Source organism: Palaemon carinicauda, chromosome 10 (assembly GCF_036898095.1).
Source record: "Palaemon carinicauda isolate YSFRI2023 chromosome 10, ASM3689809v2, whole genome shotgun sequence".
NCBI lineage: Eukaryota > Metazoa > Arthropoda > Malacostraca > Decapoda > Palaemonidae > Palaemon > Palaemon carinicauda.
In genome coordinates, this window is record NC_090734.1 from 73949830 (window position 1) to 73962329 (window position 12500).

Genomic DNA, 12500 nt, shown 5'->3' on the forward strand with positions numbered 1-12500 from the left:
TCGGTCCTCTCATAACAGCATCTCTAAAACTAACAAATTCTGGCACACTTTCCTCCATTCCAGTTCTTACACTCACAGATTTACTTTCTTTCATACACCTATCCAACTCGTAATCCTCAACTATCTCTAAAATATCATCCCATGTCAATCTTTCTTTCGTCCACCTCATTTTCTCCTTCCGTTTCAAATTAACAAACTCGGCAACATTCTCGGGTACAGTAGCCAAAAACTTCCTCATTAACTCCTTATTCTTATTTATACCTTCATCCCCATACTTCTTCCTAGCTAACGTTTCCAACCTACATACGTACATTGATATCGCTTCTCCTGCATTCATCCGTGCTTCATCAAAATCATTCTTACGCTTATACTTAACACTCCCTTTCATACGTTTTACCTGCTCAATTATTCTCTGTTTCACACTTTCATAATCAACGTCCCCTACACTCATTATCACTCCATACATCGTCAACAAATACCCAGTCAAATATTCTCCTAACTCCCTAGCCCAAACTCTTTTACTATCACCATACTTATCCTGACAATACCTCTCATACTCCTTGAAAAAATCATATACATCCCTACTGCTATGCTCATTGAACCTTTCACACCGAGGTACCTCTCTCATAAACACAGTCTTACACACATCACGTTCATTCTCACTGCTATCATCACTGTCTACTCCCTTGTTACCTTCTTCCCCATTCGAATATAATGAATCCACTTCCACACTTAAATTCCTATCCTTAACCATTCCTTTCTTACCCTTTTTCTTACTTACCACTTTCACCCATTCACGATCGTCCTTGCTATCAGCCTGATACTTTTTCTTCCCTTTCTTCACATCACTTTTACCTTTCCTTTCATCTTTCCTCTCACCTTTCTGTTCATCCTTACTATGCCTAATTCCCTTATCTTCAATATCACCATCACTATTACTACTATCACTATCACTTCCTTTCCCATTATCACTAACCTTAACCTTCTCATCCACTATCAACCCATTACCCGAAGCTGAGGACACTCCTCCGACTGCACCTTCCCCCATTATAGTTTTCATCATCCCCATGACTTGCCCCATCATATCTTCCATTCGTTTCTCCATTCGTTCTTCATTCTCTCGCATCCTCATCTCAACACCCTCTTCCACTCTCTCTACAGTTCCCTTCAACTCCCTAAGCTCCTTCTGCATCGCCGCATTCTCCCAGTTCAACCTCTCATTCTCTACTAGCAACCTCTCCTCACGCTCCTTACTCAGCCGCAATTCCTCCCTCAAAACCCTTAATTGCTCCTCCATTTTTCATCAACCTTAATCCTAAATTCTTAACCTACTTCCGTCCTTCGTCCAACAGTCCAGCTTCTATCCCACCTCGGCAGTCCCTGTCCGGGCGCCAAAATAATGTGGCGGGATGTTAAAAAAAACAAGCCCCCACACCCTGAATCACACCTACTGACAATGGTCTCCTCAACACATACTTTCCCCTTACGTTATCTAAAACTGGACTCTTAGACAAAAGGACACAAAAAACAAAACAACCTTAAAACTATATATTTCTTACAAACTATAATAAATCCAACCAAAATCAACAGCATCAAAAACTTACACTAAATATACTATAAATACCATTCAAATAAACGCAAAAAAAAACCTAACAAACTTAAATTACACCGCACACCAACAGCAAAAATAAATATATATATGAATTATATTGTATAAATATTATTATGGGACACCAACACTGTCGCCACACACAAGCCGGACTGTCTTTACGGCACACTAACACAACTCTGTGTTTAACAGTTTACTGGGTGGCAATTTGCCACAACTACTTCCCTGATTGGGGTCATGGTTAGTATTATCACCACCACCATCATCATCATCATCATCATCATCATCATCAACAGCAATCTGGATTTGATTCGGTCCGGGTCATCAACAATTGTACAAATCAGAGTGGTCGTATCAAATTCCTTATTACAAGCCAATTCGTCAACAATCAATTAATCCACTTTCAAAAATCGCTCTCCAAAGGAGGAATCGCAGCCTGCCAAAATAAAAAAGAAAAACACTTACGAACACTTCTAGCTAACTGAACTATCGCACTATAATCAAAGATAAATAATAAATTGTTCCTATCATTCACAATCACGACAAGCAAAGATAAACAAAACTGTACTTACTTTGAAAATCAAAAAACACTTCCACGCTGGTCGAAAAATATATATATAATCCAGCTCTCACACAACTGCCTTATGCTGCAGTCAAATAAAAAAAGCATTCGTTCCGAAACATTCACCACTGTCGTAACCTTACTAAAAATGTAAACAAACAATCTCATTTATACCAACAGTCTTCCTCACCACAAACGATCGTTACACTAACTACTTTCGCTCGCTAACACAATATCTCTCTCTCTCTCTCTCTCTCTCTCTCTCTCTCTCTCTCTCTCTCTCTCTCACACACAGGATTTGGCAAAACAAAAATAAAAATAAAGCAAAAATAAATCCTCCACAATGTCACAGCCCAAGATTTGATGCCATTGGCTATAATGGTCACCCCGTAAAACAGCGACATTATTACTCACGGGCAAGGACATGTTTGATGGTCATCTGCCAGGAGCAGGCACAGGGATAGCCAATCACTCCTACCTCCATCCAAGAGCTTTTTAAATGTAAAAGGAATTTTTCTTTTGATTTGAAAACCTTTCCTTCTTAATTTAAAGGAGAGGTGCTGATTGCCTCCTGGCGGCGACTGCTAAAACTACAGATTGAATGAAACAATTTGTAAATAATGTCTTGAAATGACTCATTTTTTATGCATAGCGATCTTCCTTAAAATGGCAGAAGATTTAATTTATTATCTGTGCATGGTCATTATATATCTAGAACCTGCCTCTCTCTCTCTCTCTCTCTCTCTCTCTGTCTCTCTCTCTCTCTCTCTCTCTCTCTCTCTCTCTCTCTCTCTCTCTCTCTCATTACTGACCATACATGCACGATGAAGGTTACTTCAACGAGGAGTTAAAGATGAGAATGTGGCTGACGATAATTGTGGGAGATGAAGAAAAGAGAAAGAATAATGGAAGAAAAGCGGAGAGAGAGAGAGAGAGAGAGAGAGAGAGAGAGAGAGAGAGAGAGAGAGAGAGAGAGAGAGAGAGAGTGGTACAAAGATGTCTCAAAAACTTTTAGTCCATCCGCGGAGACTATTTGCTTATTTATACGGCGATTAAGTTTGTACGTTTAGAGAGTTTTTATGATCTTGTTTAACTTATTTTCTTTTTCGTTACCATGTTAATATTCACTACATAAGCTGGAAGTCTGTTCCATGTATTTGGTATTTTGTATACAAAGAAATTACAACATTGAGTGGTGTTGTATCTTTTTAATTCCAGTCGGTATAATGTTACCTCTGGAGTCTGGATTGATTTCTGCTAAGCGGGAAGAGGTTGTTAGAATCTACATTTGTTATTCCTTTAAGAATTTGAAATGCCTCCATTAGCTGTCCCCTTAGTCGTTAAGTTTGTAGATCAAATTAGTTTAAACGTTCCATTATCCGTCTATATTCAAATTGTCTTAGTGTTGGAGCTAGTTTAGTGGCTCTAGCTTGTACTGCTTCCAGTTTATCTATAATACCATCTGAATACTTGGAACTCAGAATTGGACACCGTAATCTAGATGTGTTCTTACTATTGATGTGCACAGCTGTAGTACAATGTCTATGTTTCTGTATTGGAATTGTCTTTTTATATTCTATTGGTAGGTAGTAGGTTGGCCGCCCGTTGAGATACTACCACTAGAGAGGTATTGGATCCTTTGACTGGCCAGAGCTTAATGCATTGGATCCCTCTCTCTGGTTACGGTTTATTTTTGCTTTGCCCACACTTACACAGAATAGTCTGGCCTATTCTTTACATATTCTCGTCTTTCCTCATACACCTGACAACAATGAGATACTTGACACGTCTTTGCCCAAGGGGTTAATTACTGTACTGCAATTTGTTCAGTGTACTTTCCTCTTGGTAAGGGTAGAAGAGACTCTTTAGGGATCTAGGACAACCGCCCCCGAGACAACTGCCCCAGGACAGTTGCCCCCCGACAACTGCCCCCAGGACAACTGCCCCCGTAGGACTACTGCCCCCCGGAAAATTGCCCCCCATATTTCCATTTACGTAATTACTTTTTAGTAACAATTTATTCTTCCTAATTACATAATCGGTCATTGAAGAAATAATTGTATCTATTTCCTAAATTTATTACCATTTATGTAGTTATTTCCTGATTAGGTAATCGGTCGTAGGAGTTATAGTTTATTTTCGAAAGCCATCGCCAATTGGCTAATTCTGTATAGTCAAACAAATGTTAAAGAAAAAAAAAAGTAAGAAGGGTCCAGTGTCTAATCGGTCGTACGAGTTATAGTTTATTTTCGAAAGAAATACAAGAAGTAACATAACCCATCATGGAGTTCGTCAAAAGTGAACGTGGAAAATGAAGCTTATTTATGAAGCAGAAGGAATTGGCAAATAATGTTACATCGTATGAATGTGAAAAACGCCGCCATAATAACTGTAAAGCGAAAGTAAAAGTTTGTGAAAATGAAGTAGTTGGCTATGTAAATGATCACACCCATGCTGTTGACCAACCCCGCCGTGAAGTCTTGTTAGTACAACAGGAAATAAAGGCTAAATCTATTGCTACCAAAGAGACTGCAAAGGATGGTAAAGGATGTTCTTACCACTTATCTCAAAGCATATACCGTAAGGTGCAAAATGAAGGTCTCCCAATTAAATACCAAACTGACGCCTATTTTTTTCCTTGCAAATACGTATGATTCCTGCATTAGCGTTTGTTCCCGCAGAAAAAGTTATTGAAGCGTTTGAGAAACTACAAAAGATGTTGCCACCTGAGGCTGATGCAATAATAGATTATTTTGAAGATACATACATCGGCAGAAGACGTCGAAATACAAGGAGACAGCCACGTTTCCTTATAAGCATGTGGAGTATGTATACTCGTGTTGTTGAAGATTTACCTCGAACAAACAACGCCGTATAAGGCTGGCATAACCATATGCAAGCAAGCGTTACGTCATTTCATCCAAATATATGGAAATTTCTGGGGGTGTTGAAGAGAGAACAGGCACTATCCAGCCTCATAATTAATCAGATACTTGCTGGGCATCCAGTACCCCCTAAGCGGAAACGCTATCAGGATTCTAGCATACGAATAGCAAACATTGTGCATAGCCCACAATTTAAAATCCTAGTATTTAAATCCCTTTTTCAATATTTTTGCAACCCATCTATGTACAAATTTTAGTATATAATGTTATCTTTTTAAAACGTATTTTTAAATCATGTATTTTTTATTAACAATAATAAAACTTTGGTTTTATTAGTTACGTATTTTTATATTTTTACACCATTGTCCAGGGGTTTTACGAGGGCAATTGTCCTGGGGGCAATTTTCCAGGGGGCAGTAGTCCTACAGGGGCAATTGTCCTGGGGGCAATTTTCCGGGGGGCAGTAGTCCTACAGGGGCAATTGTCCTGGGGGCAGTTGTCAGGGGGCAACTGTCCTGGGGGCAGTTGTCCCGGGGGCAGTTGTCCTGATACCACTCTTTAGCTATGGTAAGCAGCTCTTTTAGGAGGACACTCCAAAATTAAACCATTGTTCTCTAGTCTTGGGTAGTACCATAGCCTCTGTACCAAGGTCTTCCACTGTCTCGGGTTAGAGTTCTCTTACTTGAGGGTACACTCGGGCACACTATTCTATCTTATTATTTTTTCCTCCTCTTGTTTTTTGAAATGGTGTGTTGGGCAGGCTTAATAGAAGGGCCATGGATGCCTAGTGGTTTATCAAGAGGTTGTCTTTTCCTTTTTCTGATTCTTTTTCTTCTCAAAACCATCCTTACTGTCCTCCCTTCAGTTGAAGTGGCTATCCTGGAGGGTATTTAGCCTAGCATGGTGTATCGGCTCCTCCATGTTGACCAGTTTTTCCGACTTTTTACTATAGTCTATGGGTATCATCAATCACTTTATTTATAATTCTGTACATATTGTTTTTGTTATAATTCTAGTTACTCTAGATTTTAAGTATGATGTCTCTTTTTTATTTCAATTATTTCTTATGCTGTCTGGAGACATTGACCGAAATCCAGGACCAGTACGTCCTAGATTTCGTCAATGTCGTCTTATGTATTGCAATATTCGTAGTCTTCATGCAAATATCCAAGACCTTACAGTTGCGTCCAGACAGTATGATATTCTTTTGTGCTCAGAAACTTTGGTTTCTAATATGAGGCACTCATCTGAGCTCCTTATAACTGGTTTTAAGAAGCCAATAATGTTGAAACGTGATGCCATCCCTAGGGCCAGGGGAATGGCTGTATATATTAGGACTGAGTACCCTGCTTCTCATAAGTCCTGCTATCAATGTGGATGTCATGAGATTCAGGTAATAAAAGTTTGTGGCATGCATAACAACTTTTATTTGTGTTCTATCAGAATCCAGACATGGAGGATTCTATCTTTGATTGTCTTCTTACCATTATGGCTAAGATACAAGAAGATGATAGAAAGGCTTCTCTTGTCTTTATTGGTGATTTTAATGCTCACCATAGGGAGTGGTTAAGTTCTATCTCTCCTACCAATCGCCATGGCTTAAGAGCTTTAGACTTTGCCTCTGAATCAGGCTGTGAGCAAATCATAAATGAAGCTACTCATAGGTCTGGTAATTGCTTGGACCTTGTATACACTGACTCCCCTGGCGTTATAACTAGTAAGGCTGGTTCTCCAGTCGGGACATCTGATCATGCCTTGATTTCATTAGTAGTGAAGACTGAGCAGCCTGTCCCTGATATATCATACTCTTGTAAAATTTATATGAAATCCCAAGCAGACTGGAATGGGATTTTGCGTGATCTATTGAGCTTGAATTGGTCACAATTATATAGTAGTGTAGATCCTGTTGTCCCTTTGAATGAGAATATAGTCAACATAATTGATAGGCGTATCCCTTCTCGTGTGCTAAGGTACCGAGAGAAGGACAAACCGTGGTTCAGTGATGATTGTAGACGTGCTTATTTGGAGAAGCAGGAGGCCTATCACCTTTGGAAGGGTAACAGATCAGATTTGACCAGGAACAACTATACTCAGCTTCGAGCTTTTGCTCAGAGAGTTTATGCCTCAACTGAAAACGAGTACAATTTAACCATAAAAGAAACCCTTTCTGGTACAACTCAGGAACATAAATGGTGGTCTACCCTTAAATCTGCACTCTTTGGTGTAGATGCAACAGTTCCTCCTCTACTTAAACCAGATGGCTCAGTCACTCACTGTCCAAAGGAAAAGGCAACCCTTTTGGCTGATGTTTTTGACAGTAAACAGAGTAATGAAAAACTTGAACTTCCTCATTCATGTTTACCTGAGGCTGAACTAACTAGTTTAGCTTTTCGATCTCGTGAGATTAAAGCTCTGTTGATGGACCTTGATGCTTACGGAGGTGTAGACCCAAATGGTATTTTTCCATTGTTTTTTATAAAGACAGCAGATTTCTTAGCTCCAAAGTTATCTGTTATTTTGTGCAAGTTAGCAAGAAGAGGAGCTTTAAGCACTTGTTGGAGAATTGGTAATGTTACTCCTCTATGTAAATGTGCGTGCGGTAGCTCAAGTCCCACTGATTACTGTCGAATTTCCATAACTCCCATATTATCTAAAGTTTTTGAACGTCTTCTGACAAAACGTCTTAATAGGTTTGCTGAAGGTAATCATCTATTCCTTAGTTTGCAATTCGGTTTTTGCAAAGGCCTTGGAGCATGTGATGCCTTCTTACAATCTCCAATGCTGTACAGAAATCCCTTGATTGTGGTCAGGAAGTTCGTATGATTGGCCTTGATTTTAGTGCTGCCTTTGACCGTGTTAACCATGAGGCCCCTATTTTCAAACTCAAACAGTTGGGAGTAGGTGGGTCGGTTCTTAGCATTATTATTGATTTTTTAAGAAATAGATCTCAAAAAGTTGTTGTCGATGGGCATCATAGTGAGTATAGGAATGTGATATCCGGTGTTCCACAGGTTAGTGTTTTTGGCCCATTACTTTTCATACTATATACACATGACATGTGGTTTGGCCTTGAAAACAAGCTTGTTGCATATGCAGATGATGCTACTCTCTTTGCATCAATTCCATCCCCTGAATGTAGATCTGGGGTTGGTGAATCCCTTAATAGAGATTTAGCTAAAATTAGTATATGGTGCAAATTATAGGGTATGAAGTTGAATCCTAACAAAACTCAAAGTATGATTGTAAGTAGGTCAAGGACGGTGGCTCCTCAACATCCAGATCTCAGTATTGATAATGTTTCTTTAAATTTGTATGGTTCTTTTAAAATTTTAGGTGTAATTCTCGGCAGCAAATTTACTTTTGAGAAACACATTAGGTCTGTGTCTTCTTCAATTGCACAAAAAATTGGCTTATTGAGAAAGTCTTACAAGATTTTCGGTGATCAATCTATTCTGAAGAAGTGTTTTAATTCTTTCATTCTAATTATTTTTGAGTATTGTTCTCCTGTCTGGTGTTCAGCTGCTGATTCTCATCTTAATTTGTTGGACAGAAACTTACGGTCTATTAAATTTCTTATGCCCGATCTAGATATTAATCTCTGGCACCGTCGTTCAATTAGTTCATTATGCATGTTGCATAAGATTTTTCATAACTCTGACCATCCTTTACATTCAGATCTCCCCAGACAATTCTATCCTGTTCGTAATACTAGGCAGGCAGTTAATTCTAATAGCCAGGCCTTCTCCATCATAAGGCTCGATACTACACAGTATTCAAGAAGTTTTATTCCAGCTGTTACCAAGTCGTGGAATGATCTTCCTAATCGGGTAGTTGAATCAGTAGAACTTCAAAAGTTCAAAGTTGGAGCAAATGTTTTTATGTTGACCAGGCTGACATGATTCTTTTTATAGTTTATATATGACATATCTGTTTTTGACGTTGTTAATAGTTTATATAGGACATATCTGTTTTGACGCTGTTACTGTTTTTAGAATGATATATTGTTAATTTATTCTCATCATTTATTTATTTCCTTATTTCCTTTCCTCACTGGGCTATTTTTCCCTGTTGGAGCCCTTGGGCTTATAGCATCTTGCTTTTCCAACTAGGGTTGTAGCTTGGCTAGTAGTAGTAGTAGTAGTAGTAATAATAATAATAATAATAATAATAATAATAATAATAATAATATTAATAATAATAATGATAATAATAGTTTTCGTGGTTTCTTTTCAGCTTTTATGCTCTATTTGGTGAACTTTAAATCCTTGCTGATAATAACACCAAGATCATCCTCCTGGTCCACACTTTCTATCTCATTACCCAGCAGTGAGTAATCTGATTGTTGGGTAATATAACATTTTTGCATAACTTCGCATTTCCCATAGTTGAAAGGCTTTGGCCATTTCCTAGAGCAGGGGTCGGCAATCTTTTGAACACACTGTGCCTGACAATAATTAATACATTTTTTACTACTTTGCGTGCCAGTTGTTATTTTTATAACATTATATATGAAAATTAAAAGCATAATTATACAGTATGTAGTGACCATTTTAATTATAATGTATTTTTATGAACATGAATAGCAAATGTATATTTTTTTTTTTTTACAAATAGCATTCTTTGTAAGAAAAATATCTTAGATTTTAAGTTTATATCTCACAACATCAACGCGATCCTTGCTCTTGCTTCCCAAAGGACAGATTATAAATTGCAGGTGAATATTTGGATACCTTGCGTTTCACACAACCCTCAGAGTGATTTGTAAGCCTGCTGCGATGGGGGCTGAGGATGTGCTTCATGTGTGAAAATATCTGTTCATATTGATATGTAGATCCATATGCTGATAGCAGTGTAAAAGCTACTTCCTTTATGCAATTGAATTTATCTGGCAGTGATGCCCAGGACCTTAACATGGAAGCTGCATGATCATTTTTACTAGTTTCAAGTATTTCTCGATCTTCATATTTAGCTGACCACAATGATGAGGTCTGAAAGTCAATTAACTGCATTTCCAACTCTTCAGTTTCCATCCACTCAAAGAGTCTTATCCAAGTCACTGTATTTAAAGGTGTCTGGTCTGATTAAAAATGAAAACACTGGGCTCATGTGCTGGAAATATTGAAATCTGATTAAAAACTCAGATTCTAATTCTTGCATGCACAACTGAAGAAAAATAGTGTTGATAGGTTGAATTGCAGATGAGGTCTTCAAGGTTTTGAAATAACGGAAAGAACCAGTTTTGACATCTGCTGAGTAAACTGCAAGCTTTGCAACAAATGCCTTCCAAGTATCCTATAAATCTATCAATGTTTGTCCTGCACCTTGCAAGTGAAGATTGAAGTCATTTAGATGTTAGGTGATGTCTGAGAGTAACATGAGTTTCACAATCCAATCTCTGTCCTCCAGCTCAGGATAGTCTTGGCCTTTTTTTTATAAGAAAATTTTGATTTCATCAAAGCACACCACAAATCTCTCCAATATCTTACCACAGGTTAACCACCTAACACTGCAGTGTAAGGGTATATCTTTGTACACAGTGTTCACCTCTTCAAGGAAAGCTCGAAACTGCCTGTATGTAAGAGATGTGCGTGCAACAAGAAAATTTACTGTTTTTGTAACAGTAGCCATCAGATTGTTGAGATCAGAGCTCGAGATCTTGGCACATAAATTTTCTTGATGAATTATGCAGTGCAATTTCAGAATTGGGTGCCCAATTCTATCCTCAACCATCTTAGTAAAACCCTTGTGTTTACCTACCATAGCAGGAGCACCATCTGTTGTAATTGCAAAAATCTTTCTCATGTCTACACCTCTGCTATCAAAATGGTCAGTGAATGCGTTCAGTATGTCTTTTCTCTTGGTGGTGCCATACATAGGTTTAAGACAACACAGCTCCACGTGTACCTCTGTGTCACTATACCTGGCAAAAACAGCCAAGCGGGGAATGCCATTGATATCCACGCTTTCACCCAGTGCTACACTGAACACAGGTGTACTTGTTAAAGGAATGGTTTGCTGGTGACTTACATTATCAGCCATTTCCGAGATACGTCTCTCCACGGTTCTAGCTGAGACAGGCATGTCTTTTATCCTTGAGATGATAATCTGTTTGTTAGATATGCCATCAAATAACACCTCAGAGCACTCTATTAAAGTTGCTTTTGTAAAATCTCCATCAGCATAAGGCTTTTCATGCTTAGCAATACACAGAACTAGTTTGTAACTGGCTTCAGTTTCACTATTTTTACTAGCATTCAAGTTTTTGAACTGTACCAACCGTGTGGCACACAATTGTACATAATTATGTTGTATATATTATGCTTGTATCTGCGCTCTTCCCTCGCACTAAAAAGAACCTGAATGATCATGTCTCCGTTTTGCTCTGTAACATTGTCTGTCTCTCGAACAGGTCATGTCCTGTTGCCTTGAGGTTTTGTATATAAAGAAGAGTGTTCCTTAATAAAACTCAGTTGATTGCATCCTGCCTTTGAGTTAGCAACTCCTCTCTCGGCCCGTCACATTGGTGACCCCGGAAGTCGACTCGCTCCCACTGCCTTCCACCCCCACCTCCCTCGCCCCTCCATCGTTGGTACTATGACGGAGACAGACTCTACTCCAGCAGTTGGCACCGCCCCATTGAAACTTTCACCGTTCGCCACCGGAGAAGTGTTTGCTTGGTTTCAGCGCTCAGAAGTCCAGTTTCGTATCAGGGGCGTGACTCGCTCAACCACCAAAGCGGATTATGTTCTCGCGGCGATACCCGAGGACACCTTCCCAGAAATATCCGACTGGCTTTGTGAACAAGGAGACACCCCAATAGCGTATGAAGCCCTCAAAACATACCTTCTGCAGCTGTACTCGCTGTCACCAGCCGCCCGTATAGCAAAGCTTTTTCAGCTCTCGCAACCACCGTTGGGGGACCAAAGGGCTTCGCTTGCCCTCAGGGAAATGACCAGTATCGCTCGCCTTCAACCTGCCGCAAACGGCTCTCCTCGTGAGGTGAACCTACTTCGTGCCCTTTGGATACGCCGTTTACCTGAACCTGTACGCGCTGCCATACCCGATGTCGATAGTTTACCCATAAAGGACTTGATGACCAAAGCCGACGCCCTTATGGACAGCCACTTCAAGACCTCCATCAACGCCTCCACCCCTGACTACGAGGATGCCTATTCAACGTCAACCGAAGCTGACATGAATGCCGTAGGACATACACGCCTACCCCGTGATGTGCCGAAGCGGCAACAAAGCCGCCCACCACCCACCAATTGCTCGCGCCCCAACGAACGACTTCTACAGCCACTTACTACCTCCCATCCGCCGCAGTTTTGCTACTACCACTGCAGATTCGGGGCAACCGCGAAGAAATGTGCCAAGGATTGGGTCCGCGCCGGTACTTCTTGCCAAACTTCCAAAGTACATCGACACACGGATTCAGGAGTGG

At 39.7% G+C, this 12500-nt stretch overlaps 2 protein-coding genes across 2 annotated transcripts in view; one reads left to right on the forward strand and one right to left on the reverse strand.

Annotated features, from left to right (window-relative positions):
• The window catches only part of LOC137648566 (uncharacterized), a 54134-nt gene extending 51727 nt beyond the window's left edge, over positions 1 to 2407 (reverse strand). The window contains exons 1-2 of the mRNA XM_068381478.1: positions 2182 to 2407; positions 17 to 2045 (exon numbers count right to left, since the gene is read on the reverse strand). Of these exons, the coding sequence (XP_068237579.1) occupies positions 17 to 1297 (1281 nt within the window). The 5' untranslated portion in view covers positions 1298 to 2045; positions 2182 to 2407. The remainder of the gene's footprint in view (positions 1 to 16; positions 2046 to 2181) is intronic.
• The window catches only part of LOC137648637 (uncharacterized), a 657712-nt gene that overhangs the window by 483191 nt on the left and 162021 nt on the right, over positions 1 to 12500 (forward strand). The window lies entirely within an intron of this gene.